The 21,558-nt window shown below is 45.0% G+C and overlaps 3 protein-coding genes across 3 annotated transcripts; all 3 read right to left on the bottom strand.

The window, feature by feature from the left end:
• Window positions 1-9,453: 9,453 nt before the first annotated feature.
• On the bottom strand, window positions 9,454-10,449 carry LOC123413634 (probable calcium-binding protein CML9). The gene has a single exon (XM_045106573.1). It carries the CDS (start codon window positions 10,319-10,321, stop codon window positions 9,866-9,868), a length of 456 nt encoding a protein of 151 aa, XP_044962508.1. The 5' UTR covers window positions 10,322-10,449; the 3' UTR covers window positions 9,454-9,865.
• A 950-nt stretch (window positions 10,450-11,399) lies between these two features.
• On the bottom strand, window positions 11,400-13,607 carry LOC123444155 (calmodulin-2). Its single transcript, XM_045120788.1, has 2 exons — window positions 13,437-13,607; window positions 11,400-11,990 (listed from the first exon to the last, which is right to left on the bottom strand). Exons 1-2 carry the CDS (start codon window positions 13,510-13,512, stop codon window positions 11,617-11,619), a joined length of 450 nt encoding a protein of 149 aa, XP_044976723.1. The 5' UTR covers window positions 13,513-13,607; the 3' UTR covers window positions 11,400-11,616.
• Window positions 13,608-16,402: 2,795 nt separating this feature from the next.
• LOC123444147 (SNF1-related protein kinase regulatory subunit beta-1-like) lies at window positions 16,403-19,801 on the bottom strand. The gene is made up of 4 exons (XM_045120776.1): window positions 19,432-19,801; window positions 17,335-17,519; window positions 17,076-17,238; window positions 16,403-16,963 (listed from the first exon to the last, which is right to left on the bottom strand). The coding sequence occupies exons 1-4, from the start codon at window positions 19,588-19,590 to the stop codon at window positions 16,637-16,639; spliced, it is 834 nt and encodes a 277-aa protein (XP_044976711.1). The 5' UTR covers window positions 19,591-19,801; the 3' UTR covers window positions 16,403-16,636.
• Window positions 19,802-21,558: the final 1,757 nt, after the last annotated feature.

Genomic DNA, 21,558 nt, shown 5'->3' with positions numbered 1-21,558 from the left:
ATGCTATGCTACCCTACCTGCAGGCCCACGATCACGACCACGCCTCAGTCCTCTGGATAGTTCACGTAGAGGCGGTCTGTCTCCTCGTCGTACTGCCACGCCAGTTGGGTGCCGTCGGGATCATCTGTCTCTGGGGTACCTGTACCTGCTGGGAGTTTCGGAGGAATCCGTGAGCCACGGGGGACTCAGCAATCTAAGACCTTGGTGCCAGAACTAGTCATATTATTAGGTAGGGTAAGGATGAAGTTTATCAGGCTGCAGCATCCTATGCTTGATTAAGTGGCTAACTTACGCAAAGTAGAAGTAAAGGTGGTCTACGCTAACGGTCGGGATTTACTTGATCACTAAGTGATCCTGGACACCTACCTACGACATTCATAACCCCACCGTGTTCCCGATCGAAGAGAGATCTTCGAAGGGACAACCACGGTTACGCACACAGTTGGCAGTTTTATTTGTTTATGTTTAAGTTCTCCAATACCGGATGTTAACAAAATATTCCAAGTTGCCACATAACCGCGGGCACGGCTTTCCGAAAGATTAAACCCTGCAGGGGTGCTCCAACTAGTCCATCACAAATGAACACAGGCCGCAAAGGCATCCTCTATCACGAATCTCGTGATCTCGTCGGATTCCTTAGAGGAAAACCTCAACTCTGGGGGAACCCAAAGCTTCACTAGGATTCCTATACGCAAGATATACCGCTAAGGTAAGACAAGGCTAGCAGGACCTCCCGACGTGTCGACGACCCCGATAAGAGCCGCGTATCTCAGTCTCAGGACACGTTGGATGGAACTAGCTACAGGTACCAAACCTCAAGTTTCCTTGTGGTGGCCCCGCAGGCAGACCAGTTTGGACCAACACTCATGAGGAGCACTGGCCCGGGTTGTTGATTAAAGATCCTCAGGGTAGCTACTCCCTATGCAGATTATTATTAAGTTATTAGCAAATTAACACCAATATTGGGTCCTGCCGGACAAGCCTTAGCACTACGCGATTTATCAAGGGGGTCTCCATAATAACCCCGAACGTGTTAGGAGCGATCATTATGGAATCAAACACCGGTAACCGGTAACTAAGGCGGCAATAACGGGACAAAGCACCCGGCAAAAGGCTAGGCCTCCCGTCATTTACCAAGTATATATAGGTGCATTAATTAAATAACATAATTTAGAATAATGATATCAAGGCTCATGTTATTACATGAGTCAAAGCACCTGCATCTAGCAACGCTAACATTAGTAGCTGAGCAAGCCTACTTAGCCATGCAAGTTTGCTAGGAAGGAGAACGGTGTTGGGGCTCATGGAATATGAAGAGGCAATTTAATTTCAGTGGTAGGCAGCAAGCAATAAGACATGGAAACGAAAACTAGCATAACAAGTCAAGAGATGGAATCAAGGTCATATCATCTTGCCTGTGATATCCTCAGCTTGGAATGGTTCTGGTTCGTCCTGCACGTACTCTCCTGACTCCACGTATTCGTTCTCCGATCCCGGTGCTACCCAACATAAGAATAACATACAATGAACAGCAGCACCACAAGATGCAACAATCACATGATGCATGAGATGAAATTTGAGCATGCACCACTATTTCTATCCCTAGCACAAGCAAAACAAACTACTGCAAGTTCCTGGACAGAACTTTATACTAAGCTATTTTGACATGCATGAGAATGACATGAACATATGCGGCTCGTGAAAACGGTGCAAAACCATATAAAGAACATTGCAAACGGAGCTACGGATCAACGGGAATCAACGAAACAAGATATGAAGCTCTACGTGGAAGAATCAACACCACACTCACAATTGGCACAAATCTGGTATTCCCAGGTTGCCAAGACCTATAAACACCCAACATGAATGGATTGGAGCAAGGAAGAACACCACAACATCAACTAAGCACACACATTGCCCAAAATGACAAAACTACATAATCTGCCATAATCTGCATCTTAGCTCTTTGGGAGCTGCATGCAACATAGCTATAGGTCTTCAAACATGACAAATAATATATGTGGCTGTTGCCAACCAAGAACACTACAAGCACCAGCAAGAATCACAGCAAAAGGAATTAAACTCTAGAAGATACAAGGCCACAAACTTTCCCAAAACCATCAGATCTCAGGGACTTTGTGAAAATTCCTGCACCTGAGTTTCTGTCTCTGTTCTGTAGCTTTTTGACAGCAATAAAAACACAACCTAATGCACTCCAAATGATTTGAAAATTGACAGGAAGCTTCACAAACATACCAGGTTCACAATCCTAGCACTGAACTAAGGCTAGTTCTCAACAGAATGACCAGCACATCTTCATCTATAAGAGAAGAAAATGTTTCCAGAATCCCAGACTTGGTGAAATTTCAGAGTTCATCAATCTGGAATTTTTCAGCCACATGCCCACTTTGTCTAGGCATAGTTTGCACACACATTACACCAAGTGATAATTGACACCACTATAGTGTAGAGCAAAACCCCTACTACTATCACACAAAAACTCATGCCCTTGGGCTCCACCTATTCCATGGAATCAAGGCTCAAACTTGCAACAAAACTGATTATGTCAACTCCATAAGGTATCCTAGTAAGACAACAACTACCAAGGTTGGGTTCATGTGCACAATGACAAAGTGACATGGGGGTTTGAACCCCATGTTTGTGTCATGCACATCCACATCACAAGCACATCTACCAAACTATCCCCACACACAAACACCATGCCTTCTCACATATAGACATGTGAAGGTGCATAGTTTTGCAAAGGTGGGGAAGTTCCACACACACACATATACTCCACATCATTCACAAAAACATCATGCCCTTAAACCCAAGAACAACATGAGGGGGAAAAATACTAAGCAAGTAACTTGGAAGCATCACCTCTCAACACTTTTAGTAGGTACCACAAGTGGTGTGCACTCACAACAAACACATCTCCATACCTACACCATCAACTTCACCTACAACCTCTATGCACAAATGCCTATTTGCAAACACACCAACCACATGAACTAACGAGACCACATGCACACACATATCACTTAAGCCACCAACATCAACTATCACTATACTAGTGTGCAAAACACACACACAATACCATCTGCACCCATCTACACCAGCAGGAAAAATATTAAATAGGACACCTTGCTGTCTATGCATAAGAAAAAGGGAGTAACAAAATAACAGGAAAGCAAAAGAAACAGAAATAAGCATCAGGGTTCGTGGGAATCGAACCCAGTACCTCCTGGTACACAGTAGCAACTCCTAGCCACTACACCACTATCATTGTGTCGACAGGTTAGGGGAAGAAAACAGGTTATCATGTCCCTGATGCTACTGTGCAGGAAAAACAGAAAACAAAAATAGCGCTGAGGGGGGATCGAACCCGCGCCCTCCAACAGGTACGCAACGCTAGTTACCACTGGGCTACGATACGATGTCTGACAGAGTAGGGATCTAACGCAACGTATACTACCTCGATCCTACTGTCTGGCCTGCACCTGCGAGCTGGTGACAGAGAGATCACTGGAGATGGTGTCCTCTACCACGGCCTCTACCACGCCCGCGGGAAAAGGAAAGACGCACCTACATCTGCGCTGCATCTACTCACACCGAGCGCCCTACTCCTACACACACAACACAGCAAGCTCCTGCCATTCTCTCCCCTGAACAGAGGAGCACAGCGGCCACTCCAGCAGATCCAACCGAGGGGAAGGGAGGAGGGGCGATCATCACCTAGGGCAGGAAGAGGGGGGCGCCGATCGGGAAGGAGGAGCCGCCTGGAGTCGACGAGGACGCGCTGACGAAGGCCTGTTGCAGATCCGACGTAGAGGAAGGAGTTCGTCGGGTTCACACCGAAGTCAAGCTCCTGCCTGTCGTTGTGGTTGCTCCCCGACCTCAACGACGGCGGGAATGGAGCGCGGGCACCCTCCCCAAGCTCCCGGACATGGTGGCCTTGCCGCTCGACGGTGCACGCGGGGGTAGACACGGCGTGGAGCTCTCTGTTCTCTCTGCTACCCTACAGAAACTTACCAGGAAAGGAGGAAGAAGAGAGATGGAGGGGGAGAAGAGAGGTGGCGGCGGCAGGATAGGGAAGGAGAGGAACCCTAGGCCGAGGGGAAGGCTCGGACGCCCAGCTTATATGGGGGGGGGACCTCGACGTTTGTGCACGGCGTCAACTTCCTCTCTCTCTCGGCCTGACGGAAAGGTGCGCAGGGGGGTGTAGACGCCGTCAGGAAGAAGTGCAAACGGGCATGGGCCTCACACGCGGGGAGGAAGGGAAAGGAGCGCCAGAGGAAGCCCACTGGCGCCAAATATAAGAAAGACCCCAGTGGCCTTTCCAAATAAAGAAAAACCAGAAGGGAAAAGAAATAAAACAAGCAAAGTGGTGGGAATAAATTCAAAAGAAAATATCCCCTGGTCATAGAAAAACATGACCTAGATAATAAAAATACGATCAAGATTTTTAGGAGCAAATAATATTTCACAAAACAGAATTAATGCCTCTGTTTTGTTATCATTGCACCTGCTTAAAACACTCCTAAAAATCACCAAGCTAGCACAACTACACACTCACATTAATCCCTAAACAAAAGACATTTTTAAAGCAGAGATAATAAGGTGGAATTTTGAACTTGATAATGAAGAGAGAAAAGGGTTTGCAAGTAAATAGAGGGTGTTGAAAAATATGACAAACACCACTACTCTTAGTACTCCAACACATGACATCATAGCAACACCTCATCACATATATAAGGTCACATGCATCACAAGATAGCTAACCACAAGATCACCACCTACATTTAGTACTAACACCACAAGAAATCATAGTGCAACAACACAACATAAGGGCATGCAATGATATGCTATGCATGCATGCATGAGAAGGAAATAGTAAGGAACACACATGAAATCATGGTACCAACTTTAACATCATAATCTCTGACAAGGTGGACCCACATGCAAAAGGTTCCAAATAGGGAAGGTTCTACACTTGGGGCATAACAACATACCTCAGCTCGGGACGGGCGAGAATGAGGTATTAACCGCGCCTTTTACGGAAAAAGAGGTGTTTGAAGCCATATCACAAATGAAAATAATAAGGCACCACGCCGGGATGGATTTCCGGCTGAGTTTTACAAGAAGTGTTGGAACATTATCAAAGGTGACTTGTTACCTATGTTCCAAGACCTTTTTGACGAAAACTTACAATTATTTCACCTGAATTTCGGAACAGTGACACTGTTGCCAAAGAAGGAGGGTGCAATACGTATAGAACAATTTAGACCTATATGTCTTCTGAATGTCAGCTTCAAAATATTTACAAAGGTAGGAACGAATAGGTTGACCAAGATTGCACATGAGGTAGTGCAACCTAGTCAGACGGCTTTCATGCCGGGCCGAAACATACTGGAGGGTGTGGTGGTCTTGCATGAAACGTTGCACGAAATTTACTCGAAGAAATTAGACGGGGTTATTTTCAAGGTGGATTTCGAGAAGGCATATGATAAGGTCAAATGGCCATTCCTACAACAGGCATTACGTATGAAGGGATTTGATGAAATTTGGAGGAAACATGTTGAATCAAAGGTAGGAACGAATAGGTTGACCAAGATTGCACATGAGGTAGTGCAACCTAGTTTCATGCCGGGCCGGAACATACTGGAGGGTGTGGTGGTCTTGCATGAAACGTTGCATGAAATTCACTCGAAGAAATTAGACGGGGTTATTTTCAAGGTGGATTTCGAGAAGGCATATGATAAGGTCAAATGGCCATTCCTACAACAGGCATTACGTATGAAGGGGTTTGACGAAATTTGGAGGAAACATGTTGAATCATTCATACAAAAAGGAAGTGTTGGAATTAAAGTCAATGATGACATTGGCCATTTCTTCCAAACTTTCAAAGGTCTCAGACAAGGAGATCCAATGTCACCCATCCTATTTAACATGGTTGCAGACATGTTGGCAATTCTAATAGGGAGGGCTAAACTAGGAGGCCACGTAGGTGGACTGGTGTCGCATCTTGTGGATGGTGGAGTGTCTATTCTGCAATATGCCGATGATACTATCTTGTTCATGGAACATGATATAGCAAAAGCCAGGAATATGAAGCTTATACTCTGCCTCTTTGAACAACTGTCAGGCTTGAAGATCATTTTTCATAAGAGTGAGTTGTTCTGTTTTGGGAAAGCCAAAGCGGAACAAAACACTTACAAACAATTGTTCGGCTGTGAACTGGGAAGCCTACCGTTCAGTTATTTAGGTATACCTATTCACCATCGAAAGCTTTCCAATAGTGAGTGGAAAATCATCGAGGATCGATTTGAGAAGAAGCTAAGTTGCTGGAAGGGCAAGCTCCTCTCATATGGGGGAAGATTAATTCTAATAAACTCGGTACTTACGAGTATGCCAATGTTCCTTCTATCCTTCTTTGAGGTACCCGTAGAGGTACGTAAAAGGTTGGATTTTTATCGATCTAGATTTTTTTGGCAGAGTGATGAAGAGAGGAAGAAATATAGATTTACTAAATGGGATATTATTTGTAGGCCCAAAGACCAAGGAGGTCTAGGAATTGAGAATTTAGAGGTAAAAAATAGATGTCTGCTAAGTAAGTGGTTGTTTAGACTTTCGGTAGAGACAGAAGGCATGTGGGTACAAATTTTGCGTAATAAGTACCTACATTCTAAAACCTTATCCCAGGTAAAAGTCAGACCTAATGATTCACCATTCTGAAAGGGATTGATGAGAGTCAGATCAACCTTCTTCCATAGAACCAAATTCATTATTGGAAATGGTGAGGGTACGAGATTCTGGGAGGATGAATGGTTGGGGGAGATGCCCCTGGCTGTTCAATATCCAGCTCTCTATAATATTGTGCAACGCAAGGAGACGTTTGTAGCCACATTACTTCAGTCAAATCCTCTAAATATCCAATTCAGACGGTCATTGATAGGCCATCGCTGGGCGGATTGGCTACACCTTGTTAGGAGGCTCATGGATATCCAGTTATTAGAGGAACCTGATAGGGTGCATTGGAAGCTTACAAATAGCGGTATATTTATGGTAAAAGCGATGTATCTGAATCTTATTGATTCGACTAATATCCCTAAATCCGTTAATATTTGGAGAGTCAAGGTACCCTTAAGGATCAAGGTCTTCATGTGGTTTGTGCACAAGAAGGTGATTCTAACTAAGGATAATTTGGCTAAACGTAATTGGGGGGGGGGGGGGGAGTACTCGATGTAGCTTTTGTGATAACGAAGAGAACATTACACACCTCTTTCTCCAATGCCCGCTTGCGAGAGTTCTTTGGCACACAGTGCGTATAGCCTTTAACATTGTACCTCCGGATAGCATTGACACGTTATTTGGAGCGTGGCTAGATGGAGTTGATATGTTTATTGCTAGACACATCGAATTGGAGTTTGTGCACTTCTTTGGGCTATATGAAACTGTAGGAATGATGTGGTTTTTAACAGATATATGAATATACATTTTTTGCAGGTACTTCACAGAGCTGCTGCATTGATCCGTATGTGGTCATTACTCACTCCTGCGGAAACCAGAGAGCCTTTGGTTACTGGATCTATCCGATGGGAGATGGTAGCGCGGGATATCTTCAACCGGTTTGGATGGCGATCGAGTAATAGGATAGATGGTTAGGCATCTAGGCCTGTTTTGCCGGTTGTGGCACTTTTTGATCTACTTTTGCTTCTTTACTACTTTGTTCGAGACTACGTTGGATCGAGATCAGTTTGTTTATTTTAATAAAAGGACTGTATGCATCATACTGATGTAGAGGCCGGAGGTAACCCTCCTTTTCTAAGGAAAAAGTTTATTTTGGTGCAGTCCATGAAGGTAGTGGACTTCCGGGCATCAAAGAGAATGTGGCAGTAAAAAAGATCCTAGACACATCTGCAGATCATACCAAAAGGGACTTTGACAACGAGATTAGCATCATGAGCCAGCTGCACCATCGGAACATTTTACGTAGGGTGCGCTTGGTATAGGTGTAATTTAATACAGGGGTATAAAATTTACAGGTGTATTTTACTGAGCATAGATGTTTTTGGGCTGAAAATTAAACCGATGGATAAAGATCTGTATTTATTTTACAGATGTATTGTGCACAAAACGGTATGCCGATCAGGGCCTTATGGGTTGGTGCAAGGAAGACAAGCATCTACTGCTTATCTATGAAATAATGAAGAAACGTAATCTTGAGGACCATCTTTACCCTCAGATTGGTGCCTCGGATTCTCAAGTCTACGGTGTAATGGTTGATGACACATGTTCACAACTAGGTTGGCCGAGGAGGTACGCACAAACTATGAATCTCTTTTGGGGACATGTTAAACAGATGAATCTCCTAGTGAATATAGCTCGACTTCAAGGTATCTTATTCTTGTCTCACAGACTGACACAGAGTATATGTGTTATGTGTTTCAGGCGCAACGTACTAATTGGAATTGCCTCCGGTCTTGCATACCTCCACACCGAGTGTCCCAAGTCCATCGTGCATAGAGATATCAAGCCAGGTAATGTAATGCTAGACATGGACTTCAATGCCAAACTGTCTGACTTTGGGCTGGTGACGGAAGCCAACCATACCCAAACCTCGCGCGCGACAATGAATATAATTGGGACTCGAACATACATCGACCCGGCATATATTGAGACCGGAAGGTTTAACCTCCTTTTCTAAAAAGAAAAATATTGAGCCCGGAAAGACATGTGGGCAATCTGATGTCTACAGCTTAGGCGTGATGTTGCTCGAGATTGTCTGCGGTGAAAAACCAACCATAGAGACCGATGACAAGAACAGCCTTATCGAGAAGGTCTTGAAATGTCAGGAGAACAATACAATTCTTTGTGCGGCTGACAAAGGGCTGAGAGGCCAGTTTGACGGTGAACTCAAAAGTGTGCTGGAGATCGGGCTCATGTGTGTCAACCCAGATCGTCACCGTCGTCCACACATCGAAAGAGTGAGAGATTTATTGATGCAACTGCTACCTTCAAATCCTAACATCCCTACCGGAGCAAATGGGAGGGGATCAACCGGCTCCAACACGTACCCTACGCATTCACCGGCAAATGAAGAAGCCGGCGATTCACCACTTCTAGTCTAACCTCAATATGAGCGAAGGCCTGCCAAACGAAGTTCGTAATTTTCCAAAACAGAAGAAGTAAAGCTCTTCATGGAGGATTCTTCCTCCCTCTTGTTAAATGTATGCCACATCCCTCCATCTACACATCCTCTGTGCATGTAGTATATCACCTCTTTCTCCATATGCGTACAACGACAAATATATATGATGTGATACTATATTCAATGATGAATCTAATGGTATTGATTTGATACTAAAGATGGTGATAATTTTTCTGTAAATTTGCTCAAAATTTGTGAAGTTTAACTCAAGACAGTACTGATATGCGAAGCAAATCCCGTCAAGAAACAAACATTCGAAGTAAATTGAAACGGTGGAGAATGTAAATACTCATTTTCGAGTCCTTCCGATTCCACTAACGAAACCAAGGAAGCAGCGCACTGGATCTGCACTGCCAATGCCTTTGATACATGTGCAGAATCTTCATCACATATGCGATTCGTGTATACGTACAACTATTATACATACAAACGAAAGAAATGCAGTACACATACACATTGCAGCCAGAACTTTGCATGCGCAGAGCATTCACATCGATCCAGCATCACAGTAACACCGTCACGGCACAAGATTCAGAAACATGGCGCCATTTTCATCACCCAAGAGCAATCCATCACTCCCCAGATCGATCGATCAGAGAAGGGAAGAAGCGGGGAAGATGGCTCCGCTCGGCCCGTCGACCGACGGGAGGATCACTTGTTGTTCATGAGCACCTTGACGAGCTCCTTGCACTGGACGCGGCCCTCGCCGCGGGGGTCGGCCTTGCGGACAAGCTCGTCGGCCTCCTCCTCCGTCAGCCGGTCGCCGTGGGTCAGCATCACCTGCCGCAGCTGCTCCGCGGGGATGACGCCGCTCCCGTCGTCGTCGAAGGCGTCGAGGCACTCGACCAGGCGCTTGGCCGACACGCCGGCGTTGGCCTTGCGCGCCGCCACGGCCAGGAACGTGGGGAGGTCGACGGCGGCGGCGCCCGCGCCCGCGCCCGCGTCCTCGAGGAAGCCCCGCGCCTCGGCCTCGTCCACGTTCTGGCCCAGCGAGCGGAGCGCCGTGACCAGCTCGCCCGCGGCGATGCGGCCGTCCTCGTCGCCGTCGAACAGGTCGAACACCTCCTTGCACTCGTCCGCCTGCTCCCGGGTCAGCTTGGCCGCCATGGCAGAGCCAGAGCAAAGCTGCTGGAGGGGAGTTGGGTAGGAAGTGGCCTGATTGATTGGCCTAATTCATGTCCGGGCTGCTCGTAATGATGAAGCTTTTCTTTTGACATGAAGATTTCCTTTTTATTATCTTAAAAATGAGAAACTTTACTACTCCCTCCGTTCCTAAATACTACTCCAGATTTCGCTAGTGGTCCACATACGAAGCAAAATGAGTGAATCTATAGTTTAAAGTATGTCTATATACATCCGTATGTAGTTCACTCGTAAAACTTGTAGAAAGACTTATAGTATTTAGGAACGAAGGGAGTACATAATTTCTTCGTTTTTAAATATACATTTTTTCAAGATTTTACTAAAACGAAGCAAAATAAATAGATTTACACCTTAAAATGTATCTGTATACATCCTTACGTAGTGTCCTAGGATTTTTTTTTTAAAAACTTATATTTAAAAGCGAAAATGACGGCCAGCTTCGAAGGGACAAAGGAATAATTTCAAGGAGCTGGCACGCACCTTCGGACTGGTTCATACAAAACATACAAGTAGTGACCAGTGATTCCGGTCGCCCGTGGAAATAATACAGCGGGGAATCGCTGAGCCAGGCAGCAGCCAACCCAGCCCCGATCATGCAGCCTGGCACCATTACCCTGTCGAGATTCAAACAATGCAACTCTTGGTTTCGCTGTCGTGGCCACCATTTCCCATAATTATTGATTTCAATCATACCAACCTGTATTCTGCATTTGTGTTTTCTTCAAAAAATATATCGAATTTAAACCTGTTGGGAACAAGTGTGAGCGCAGAGCAGTTCAGCGAAAACTAAGTTCTTAAACGCCATCCATTCCACCATTTGTCATTATTATTTTTCCCATTTTATTAGTTTTGTTCGTAAAAGACTACAGGAACTCCTAAAGAAATCCGAACTTGTTAGGAACAAGCGCGAGCGCAGAGAAGTTCAGCGAAAACTATGACCCGAGTTGTCAAACGCCCCCATTCAAATAAAGCAAGCATCCCGCACAACCTGGTGCAGAGACCCTAAATCCCATGACAAGACAGAGACCAAACAGGCGCAGGATGAGTGCCACAAACCAAAAGAAACCAGGTAATCCAATGTTGCTCCACACGACTACACCGCTACACAGAGATAACCCCACCAGCTACCCAACAGTGCTTAAAAAACGATCACACAGCACAAAATACAACTTTCGAGTCTGTCTGGCATTTCCAAATTTCCAATCCACTTGAGAGCAAACTAAAGCTTATTTTCCGTGGGAGGGCCCGCCCCGCCCCCCTCACTTGGCCATCATGACCTTGACGAACTCCTCGTAGTTGATCTGGCCGTCGCCGTCCACGTCCGCCTCCCGGATCATCTCGTCCACCTCCTCGTCCGTCAGCTTCTCCCCGAGGTTGGTCATCACATGGCGCAGCTCTGCAGCCGAGATGAAGCCGTTCTGGTCCTTGTCGAACACGCGGAAGGCCTCCTTGAGCTCCTCCTCCGAGTCCGTGTCCTTCATCTTCCTCGCCATCAGGTTCAGGAACTCTGGGAAGTCGATGGTGCCGTTGCCGTCCGCATCAACCTCGTTGATCATGTCCTGCAGCTCCGCCTCCGTGGGGTTCTGCCCAAGGGATCGCATCACGGTTCCGAGCTCCTTGGTGGTGATGCAACCTGCACAAAATCAAATATCGATAAGCATTTGCTCAGCACTACGAAATAAAACAAGAATAAGTTAACTACCAGGGATTTAAGAATTGGTCTGTTTAGGCAATGTGGGACTATCTTTGTTAATGTCCTAACAACACAGGATATGGCATAATGATAGTACCACTAATCAGCATGTTGGCCACTTACATAATGTAACCACAAGGAGCTGCAAGTTGCAACGGGCGGGGTTCTTAAACAAACATGGATCTAAACAAGTACTATGTGTCTGTCTTGCAGTATAAGCAGTACAGTTTAAATATTATAGTCCGACAGGGTAACATGAGGGAACAAAAAGATAGGTCCAACTTGCCAGACGCATTCCTAATGTGTCACTGATGTTCATTCCAACATATTGAATTCTAGAAATCAATTTATGGATCATCTGAAGAAATGATGGACGGCGTACACGCAGAAGCCTTAAGAAGGCAATGCTTAGGTTTTAGCATTAATCAGGTTGTATCCCATCAAGTAAATAATGATGTAGTTCTTGCTGCTCATTAACAAATGATGAAATCAGAAGTCAACATACAATTCAACAAGTCATCATGCATACTACTACCAAGCAAGGAAATAACTAGAGTAGTATTAAATATTGCAGAAATGAGCTTTGACACTACTAGAAAAGAGGAATCGACAAATCAAATGTTGGTCTTAGACTAGACGGTTAACACTAGATCTCCGAGTTATACGCTGTCAGAAGCTAGATCATACTGTAACCACAAAGTCTCTTGAGTGTCAGGTTATACAAAGGAGAGCTAATCGCAACCCCGAATCCTTACTAATCCTTGACATCAAGCAGCCACTAGTACTGTAGATCACAACCAGATCAACGCATCAAATTGTCCATCAGGTCCAACCGTTGGTGCATTCGACCCTATCATTAAAAACCACACAGAACCCTCAACTGGCCCAACTACCAGCAACGGGAATGCCTAAGAGCTACTCGTGCTACCCTGCTAGAGCATTTAACCTTTGTTGTTTGTGGTAGTACACGAAGAACAACCTGATTCGCATCTGTATCACTGCAAATTCCGAAACACTCGACAGCTCTAAACCCTAGCTCCTAAATGCAGCCAGTCGCTGCTCCTCGCACAGGAGCAGCCCCAAATCCTACAGCCATGAACCGAATCGCCTCAACAAGACAAACGGCCTGCAGTCGGGCACAGAACAAACAGCTAGCCAGAGCAAACGAACGATCCCACCGGATGCAAGCATCCATCCCGCGCAGGGCCAGAACAACGCGAAAGTCCTAAAACGACCACACAGCCCAGGCATGGCCGCCCGGATCTAGAGCCCTAGCCACAGCGCTCCGGGACAAAAACCCAATTCGGCCGGATCGGGGGCCGCCCGAGCACGATCCGGCCGGGCGCGGGAGAGCGGGGGGAGGGGGAGAGGGGGGGGGGGGGGTACCGTCGCCATCCTTGTCGAAGAGGCTGAAGGCCTCCTTGAACTCGGCGATCTGCTCGTCGGTGAGCTGGTCCGCCATGGGGGAGGAAGCTTCGAGAAGGTGCGCACGAGACACGGGGGCGGCTGCGCGAAGGGGGGAATAAACCGGGCTCGGTGGTGGGGAATGATGGCCTGTGCGTGCCCCCGTGGGCTGGGTTTTATAGACCGGTGGCGGCTGGCGAGGGGGAAGGTTTGTTTCCTGGAGCCGCGGGCCGTGTATCCAGTTTCCCTTTGCTTTTTGCTTTTTCCTTTTCTTTTTCTTCCCCTTTCCTTTTTTTTATTCCCTCCTCTTGGCCCTTTTTCCTTGCTTGGATCCTTGGCAATCTATGGTTCCATCCATACTCCGATTGCGCAACCATGGTTTCCGTGTTTATTCTTTGTATATGGTTTAGTGGTTTAGGAATCACTTTTAGGCTCCGTTGAGTTTCAAGTTGTTTTCGTTAGAATAACATCGGTTGTAGATTAACAAAGACTTGGTAGCGAGAGTTCGGAAGGACCCCTACGGTGAAGAGCTGGTAGATGATGGTTGTGAGTGATTGTATGTCCATTCTTTACCATGTCGACGATGAAAAACTATAACGGTGTGTGAAGCATCCCAAAGGAGATAAAGGGCTAAGCAAGAAAAGAGAATGATAAAAAAAATACTATTTCGATTTTGCTAGTCCTTGGGAACATGTGGTGATGCATAATATTAAATCTACATAGGTCTGGGCTAGTGGACAATTCAATAGAAAATGTGATTTGCTTCCTAAGAAGAACATTTGTTTAAATGAAAGAGTTTCCACGGGCATCGAATACCATTTCTTCAACTAAGGAAGAATTGTTATCGAAGGATTTCCTTCCATTCTTCCTGGGTTGCAAAGGGAAAAGACGGACAAAGGGCAGACATATGAATAGTTTGGAACTAGTATACTCCCCTCATTTTCATTGTTGAGGAAATCGTTAACTGGTAGCTGCTCGGTTGGTTGACGAGTACGGGATTAATAGTCTAATCGGTAAGTTAATCGCCCATGTAATCAATTAATCGGGCGATTTACCACTTAATCGATTACTCGGTGATCTTATGAGTAGGGGTTAATCGGCAAATTAATTGGTTAATCGAACGAATTTTTGAACAGGGTACATTTCTAAATATAAAACCTTTTGAAGATTTTAATATTGACTACATACAAAGCAAAACGATTGAATCTATACTCTGAAACATGTATATATACATCCGTATGTAATCAGTATTAAAATCTCTAAAGATAGTTATATTTGGAAACGGTGGGAGTAGTTGACATGTGTGTCAATGATTATAAAAGAAATAAAATGAAAAAAATTGATTATCCTTCCGGTTTCCATTACTCAAATTAAGTTGCAATTATGCTTACTTGACTTTGAGTGCCATGTTGCATGTTATAAAGCACTGTTAACCGAACAACTAGTAAGGTTACATGTTTCATTAATAGGGAAAGTGTCTGATGCGCTACGGCTTGCCGTGCATCTGACCGCGGTTGCTACCTTTAAATGTCGTGGAAAATTCATCATCATGGATATAATATATGCACAACATGAATAAAATTCGGATTTGAAGATGAATTCAAAAAGAAAAATTATACGGATTCGTCGCCGATAGTGGATTCAGAACCCTACTTGCATTAGGTAATATCCAGTACTACATAATTTGTCCATTCAATGAGGTTCGGCTCGAAAATTCGATACGAGCTTGCTCCGGTCCAGAGTTATTTTTTGTTTTCAGTTCTTCAAACAATTTCTGCTCCGTTTCTACATCTTCCTTTTCCTCTTGCAGGGAGACTTGATGTCCGATATAAATCAATTCCTTGCGGTCCGTTGTTTTTCCTCCTCAAAGTCGCAGCAAAGTCGCGGTTGGCATTTATCTCAAGCGTTGGGAGGAAGGAGAGGCGGACGAGTCAAGGCGATGGACCAGGTCACTGCTCCGTCACCGTCAGATCAGACATCGGTCCATCGCACACAGGACAGGAGACACGCAAGAAGCTCAGGTCAAGACTGACCTCAACACGCTGTCGTCGTCGTTATCTTTTTCTTCCTGACGACGTGGCTATCAACGCGCTGTTTCGAGCCGAAAGCGATGCGTTTTGCTGGGGCCGGCCCTGTTAGCCCAGCAAGCATGTGGAAATGGGCATTTTTTTTCCCGTCTCGCGACGAAAAGGCCCGTGGGCTTATCACGAAACCGTTGCAGAGAGCTGAGAGAATGAAGAGAGGGAATATTGTCGGGCCTCTATAAATGATCTGGCTTTGTCTTGTACCATTGCCTGGGAGAATCAGAGCTTTGTGCAAAGCGGTTTATTTCTTGTTAGAACGGCGAAGCATCTGCTACTATATTACGAAAAAACAGCAAAGTATCATCCGTTCCCACCCTTTTCCCTTTTTGTCTCTGTCTGAGAAATCTCCTCTCTTTTTTTTTGGTATATACAATGTTGGGGTGGAGCTTCAAATTCTCCCTCTCCCCCAAGTTCGTAGATAAGAAAACAACTTTCCCCGTCGTCACAACTCACAATTGTATCACAATTATAAGGAGATGAGGTTTTGTGCGATAACGTGGGAAGATGATTGGTAGGTTTACCTCTCTGTCTAGGTTTCATATAAGATCATCCAGGGAATTAAAGCTCCACCGTCCCCGTCGCTGTTGAGCCTTTTGACAAACGCTGCCAACCCGGTGATCGCGAGACGCTATCGCCTTCCCTGTCTGTCGGTCTCTTCTTGTACGAGCATCCACATCACATGTATACGTATTTGTATGGAATTCCTTCCTTTCGGTGTCTTGGTTTACCTACGTCTCCCCCACCTTGGCGTCTCAACTTTGTCCATCCTACTGAACGGCTCACACCTACCAGCAACATATTCCAGCACATACAACACAATTAGATTTATGTCTGACACAACAGATCACAAAACAAGACCAGACATTTTCACAACACTGCCTCTTGTTTCATTTCACCGGAGTTCAGTTCAGACCGTTCGGACCTCATGCCACAAGAAGAGTTCACTCAAGAAAGAAAGAAAGAAAGAGAGAGAAACAGATGGTTCCTGATCTCCCCTTATGTACATTGTCAAGCTACACTCTCTTATTCACCCCCAATCAGTCCTAGTTCGACGCCGCTGCTTCCTTTCATCTTCCACCAGCGGCATCGGTCACCCGGTCACCTCCTCATCAGCGGTTTGTAGAGCACGACGTTCACATACTTCGACTGGAACCGGTGGGTGACTCCGAGGGCGAGCAGAGACTGCGACCCCCATCCTTTCTCGATGAACAGATGGTCGAGGACGACGTGCTGCGGCTTCGGTTTCGGAGCGTGCTCGTCGGAGTTGTCGGTGCCGCCAAGGACAGACATGAGAAGCTGTGGTGGAAGTGCAGGCGGCTCCTTGCCAAACTCCTCGTCGGCTGGGAACACCACGCTGTAGCTGTGTTCAGGCGATGGGGGCGCGTCGAATTCCGCCACGCTGTCAAGACTGTCTGGAATGTAATCCTGCCAAAAATAGAGATGTTCTCAGGTGAAATCAAGAGCCTACATTCTGGAATGCCATTTTAGAGAACGACCGAGCAAAATGCTGAAATAGACTTATATAATCCTTACTGACATGGACATCAAGGAGGTTGGCCACCTGCCCTCTTTCATCAGTCACATGAGGTAGTTCGGACACATATCTCGGCACCCCATCAACAATGATCCTGTAATGATATATTCCAGATGGCAGAACCAGCAATACAGCATGATCTTTCCCAGACCTTTCTAACACCTTCCTGAAAGAAATCATATGGATTTTTGATATTTTAGCATGTCATCATTTTCAGAACTGGATAAAACATTTAGAAGAACAGATCAGGTAAAGGGTAAACCTTGATGTCCAGTTATCCCATGATCCTTCCACAGACACCTCATTTCCTCCTTGACCCCATGTAATCAGAGTTGGAATTACCGTCTCCGGGGGGCTACTGTTGGTGGATTCATCCGAGCCATTCACCCATGAATGGTTAAAAACAGGTGAAAATTCATTTGGTATCTGCAGCGGAGCTACTGGAACCTGTCAGGTGCAGTTAACCGTCAGTTCAAGCAGGACCATCAATAATGTTCATACATGTGACTTGACCACAAAAATATACGAGTGAACAACATCCTATGAAAGATGGCCAAAGGTAATAGTTTTCAACTTGTCACGAAGCACAGACTTTAGAATAACCTGAAGCATGAACCAATGCACACATCTCACGGTATTATCTGAAAGGTCAATAACACACATGGTGTTTCATAGGTCAAAAGTAATTCAGTAGTAATAAACTGGATGCTTTGGTATGTCCATTCTAAAGGAAACGAAAGAACATTGACTGCCATCTATACATATTAACATAAGGCTTATTTTCCTTCCAACTGGTATCTTCGCCTTTCAATGACTTGAATAGGAGCAGCATTGTCTTACAAGAGAGAAGGGACCTGAAGGCAGGAAAGCAGGTTCGACGCGCTAGCAGGAAACCCATTGTTCACCAATCACCATCGATTGCGACAATGAACTTCAGGAAAAAAACCTACTAGCACCTTTTTTTTCTCGACCTACTACCATATTACAGCCAAAGTTTGATCAAGCCAATAGCAAATCTACTATACAGTGAAAGGATTACAACGTTCCAGAGCAGCTTAATACAGTAATACAGGGGCCGGGTGCTTTGTTTTTCATGGGATACGGACTGTTGCTGATCAAATAAGGTGCTAATGTGCATAATATACTCCTATTTTAAGGCAATAATCATATTGGGCCAGACAGCATCAAAGACAATATTCAGTAGGTAAGTGAATCAACAATGGAAATACCACCATAAATCAATGTATATGATATTCAAAACCATATGTGATGGTAATACAGATCACGTGTTCTTTTGTGTACCTTACCAAGTGCTGAAATACTATGTACTATTGAACGTCTCATTATATTTAAGCAATACTGAATACAGTTCTTGCTATCAGTTTGTTCAAGGATTCCATTTCCAGTTCTAGTTCCTATCATTAAACACATGTGTTGAGCATGATGCACTGATGCCCCACATAGTCACATACATTTTCTTGAATGGGGTTTATCCCAGTATCAAGACCAAAAGTAAAAAATGGTCTACGATGTTGCACTAACCTCTTAACACACGGTATAGTTCACACAACAAGACAAACCGTCCAGAAAATAAGATCAGGTCGGAGCGGGCTAACCGTTTGTCGCATGCCGCGTAATGTTCGAGGAAAATTAGTAACTAATGCTAAGCACCATGTGTGGAAGGTGGACCAACTTGCCCACTGCGCCAAACGAAATCCGTTTGCATAATCCAGAAAATAAGATCAGGTTGTAACGATCTCTCGCATACTGCGTAATGTTCGAGGAAAATTAAAGGTATTATCGAGTATAAAGTAATGCTATGCACCATGCGTGAAAGGTGGACCAACTTGCCCACTAGACCAAACCAAATCCATTTGCAGAATCCAGGTGCAAGGAAACGAAATCTACCAACTCGTCTTCATCAAAACTATTTTCTTGCACATACACATGTTCTAGCTACATCATAAACAAGAGCCACTCTTTAAGGATACCACGAACAATCTACAAGTGGGAAGTTCAGCCGTACATCTCCGAGTTAAAACTTGTGTCACTGGCCATCCTTACAACTCAAGTTGCCATTTCAAGAATTTGCAGGACTAACTTCGCAATTAATGCTAAAACAATCGATAATCAACATACCAGCAGAAAGAAGCAACTTCGTCGCGAGTAATTAATTTATTTAGTACTGTATTTTTTATCGCCGAGGAGGAGGAATGGAACAATCAAGTACCCATTGCTAACACTTAACAGCAGCAACAGAGCAAGAATTTCTACCATCCCGAAAGAAAAGGAAACATCAAGAACGCCAGATGGGGGTTTCCCCCTTCGCCATTCCGGGCAGGAAAAAAAGCATCATCACCTGCGGCGCGAAGACGTAGGGGACAGGAGGAGGAAGCTCCCGCATCACGGCGTCGGGCGGCGCCGCGGCCTCGGCGGAGCTCCCGCCGCCAGGGGTCACCTGCTCCATCGGCGCCGCCGCGTGGCCGTTCTCCACAGCCCTGGCGCTCGCGTTCCCCATGCCCAGATCGCCGCCTCCCGCAGCTACTCACTCCCGCGCCACCACTGGCTGACCAAGTAGCACCGACGTCTAAGTTAGCGAGCAAAGAGCCTAGAGATCGCGCGCGCGTGCTGAGTTCAGCGGACTCTGAGGAAACCACCGGCCGCTCGCCGGAGGAAGGGGGGAGAGGACATATAGGATGGCGACGCACGTGCCTCGCACGCCGGCCCCCCTCGCGCACCACGGGGATCATCCCCGATTGTTCTCGGCCGTTGGATCTGGTTGTTCGAATCATCCCGGCCGCACAGTTTTTCTTTTTCTTTTTTAAGGATCACCCTGTCGCACAGATATAGTATGACTGTATTCGCTAATGGGCTTTGGATCAAGGACGGTGTAAGAAGTCAACATTTGTGACTCAGCGATGTTTTCTGTCAAAGGTTTTTATGCTTGGATAGCGACGAAAAGAAATGTATGCTTTCTAATGAATAAAAATTTAATGAAATGTAAACGTGTGGCTTGACCGAAGAAAGGGAAGGATAAGATGACGCGACATGTGTCACGCATGTTGCATGTGTGGGTCTGATGATATGCTAGATGGTGTAAGAAGTTAACATGTATAACTCGGCGATGTTTTATGTTAAAGATTTTTGTGTTTGGATAGTGATGAAAATAAATACATTTTTACTATTGGATAAAAGTTAAAGAAACGTAAATGTATACTTCGCCGAAAGAAGGGGAGGATAAGATGGCGCAACATGCGCCCTGCATGCCGCCGCCTCTCATGCGTCATGGCAATTATCGCTCGATTTATCTTCGTTGTTGGATCCAGAGGTTCGGGTCACCCCGACTGCATAGACTATAACTTATGCGCTAGTCTGATGATGCTTTTTCTAGCATTGGTTTGGATCAAAGGATCAGATTTGGTATATCCCTTCGTAGAAGGCGGTTGTAAACGCCTCATTATTAATTCTAATAATTTGAAGATTAAGAAAATTATGAAGAACGAGGACGATTTGTGGGAGTAGTTGCGGCTGTGTTTGATTATTGTTATTATATTATTTGTGATTTTTATAACTAATTCTGAACACTGAATAGAGAGGATAATATAATGATCATGAGCTTGTTAGGTTGTCTAGATTTGCGATGACTTCTCGTTTGTTTGGGGAACCTTTGAGTGATATTGTATCTTTTCTTATAAACAATGTAACTATTATTTTTAATAAATAAAGTTGTTTTAAAAGAAGTCGTTTATGTAGGAAGTCAAAATAGAAAGATCTACATTACTATCCCGGACTTAACCACTTAGATTAATGTTCAACCCTCGAACTTCAAAATCGATCTATTCACACCCCAAACTAACCACATGGTTCAGAAATCACCCACCATCTGATTTTCACTTAGTCAAGCGGTTTTGACCACAATGACTGCCTTGTGAGTGTTGTGATGCCACCTTGACCCCTTCATATTTGTAAGACCTTATACGTCTCAAATGTATCTATAATTTTTTATTGTCTCATGTTATTATATTATCATTTTATTTACTTTTTATAGCAAGTTATATTAATTTTCTGTGCTAACCTATTAATATAGTGCCCAGTGTCAATTCCTGTTTTCAGCTTGTTTTTGGTTTCACGGGAAATTAATATCTATGGAAATCAAAATCACTTGCCAATTTAATATGATTTTTTGGGCAACAGGGAACCCTAGAAGCTTAGGAAGAGATTGAGATGGTCGGTATGGCCCCCATACGGCCATCCCACAAGCCAGGGGGTTAGGGCGCACCACATTTCCATGTGGGGCAATGCTACGGCAACATACAACAGCGCCAGAAATTGACACGTTGACGGAGACTGGGCATGCGTTAGTTTTTCATAGATAATTTGATCATAAATCCACAATTCATCGGATCTCGACAAACACACCGCAAAAGAAGATTACATCGGATAGATCTCCATGAAGATCATGGAGAACTTTGTATTGAAGATCCAA

This window comes from Hordeum vulgare, chromosome 1H, assembly GCF_904849725.1.
Source record: "Hordeum vulgare subsp. vulgare chromosome 1H, MorexV3_pseudomolecules_assembly, whole genome shotgun sequence".
Classification (NCBI taxonomy): Eukaryota; Viridiplantae; Streptophyta; class Magnoliopsida; order Poales; family Poaceae; genus Hordeum; species Hordeum vulgare.
Note: the sequence above shows the minus strand (reverse complement) of the source record. Positions and strands in the feature narration are given on the sequence as shown.

Excerpts from the sequence above, each read along its gene's own strand:
- LOC123413634 (XM_045106573.1), bottom strand. The coding sequence starts at position 10,321 with ATGGCGGCCAAGCTGACCCGGGAGCAGGCGGACGAGTGCAAGGAGGTG.
- LOC123444155 (XM_045120788.1), bottom strand. The coding sequence starts at position 13,512 with ATGGCGGACCAGCTCACCGACGAGCAGATCGCCGAGTTCAAGGAGGCC. Across the intron at positions 11,991-13,436 it reads CTTCGACAAGGATGGCGACG|GTTGCATCACCACCAAGGAG; the intron begins GTACCCCCCCCC and ends GATTTTGTGCAG.
- LOC123444147 (XM_045120776.1), bottom strand. The coding sequence starts at position 19,590 with ATGGGGAACGCGAGCGCCAGGGCTGTGGAGAACGGCCACGCGGCGGCG. Across the intron at positions 17,239-17,334 it reads TGGGATAACTGGACATCAAG|GAAGGTGTTAGAAAGGTCTG; the intron begins GTTTACCCTTTA and ends GATTTCTTTCAG. Across the intron at positions 16,964-17,075 it reads CCAACCTCCTTGATGTCCAT|GATTACATTCCAGACAGTCT; the intron begins GTCAGTAAGGAT and ends TATTTTTGGCAG.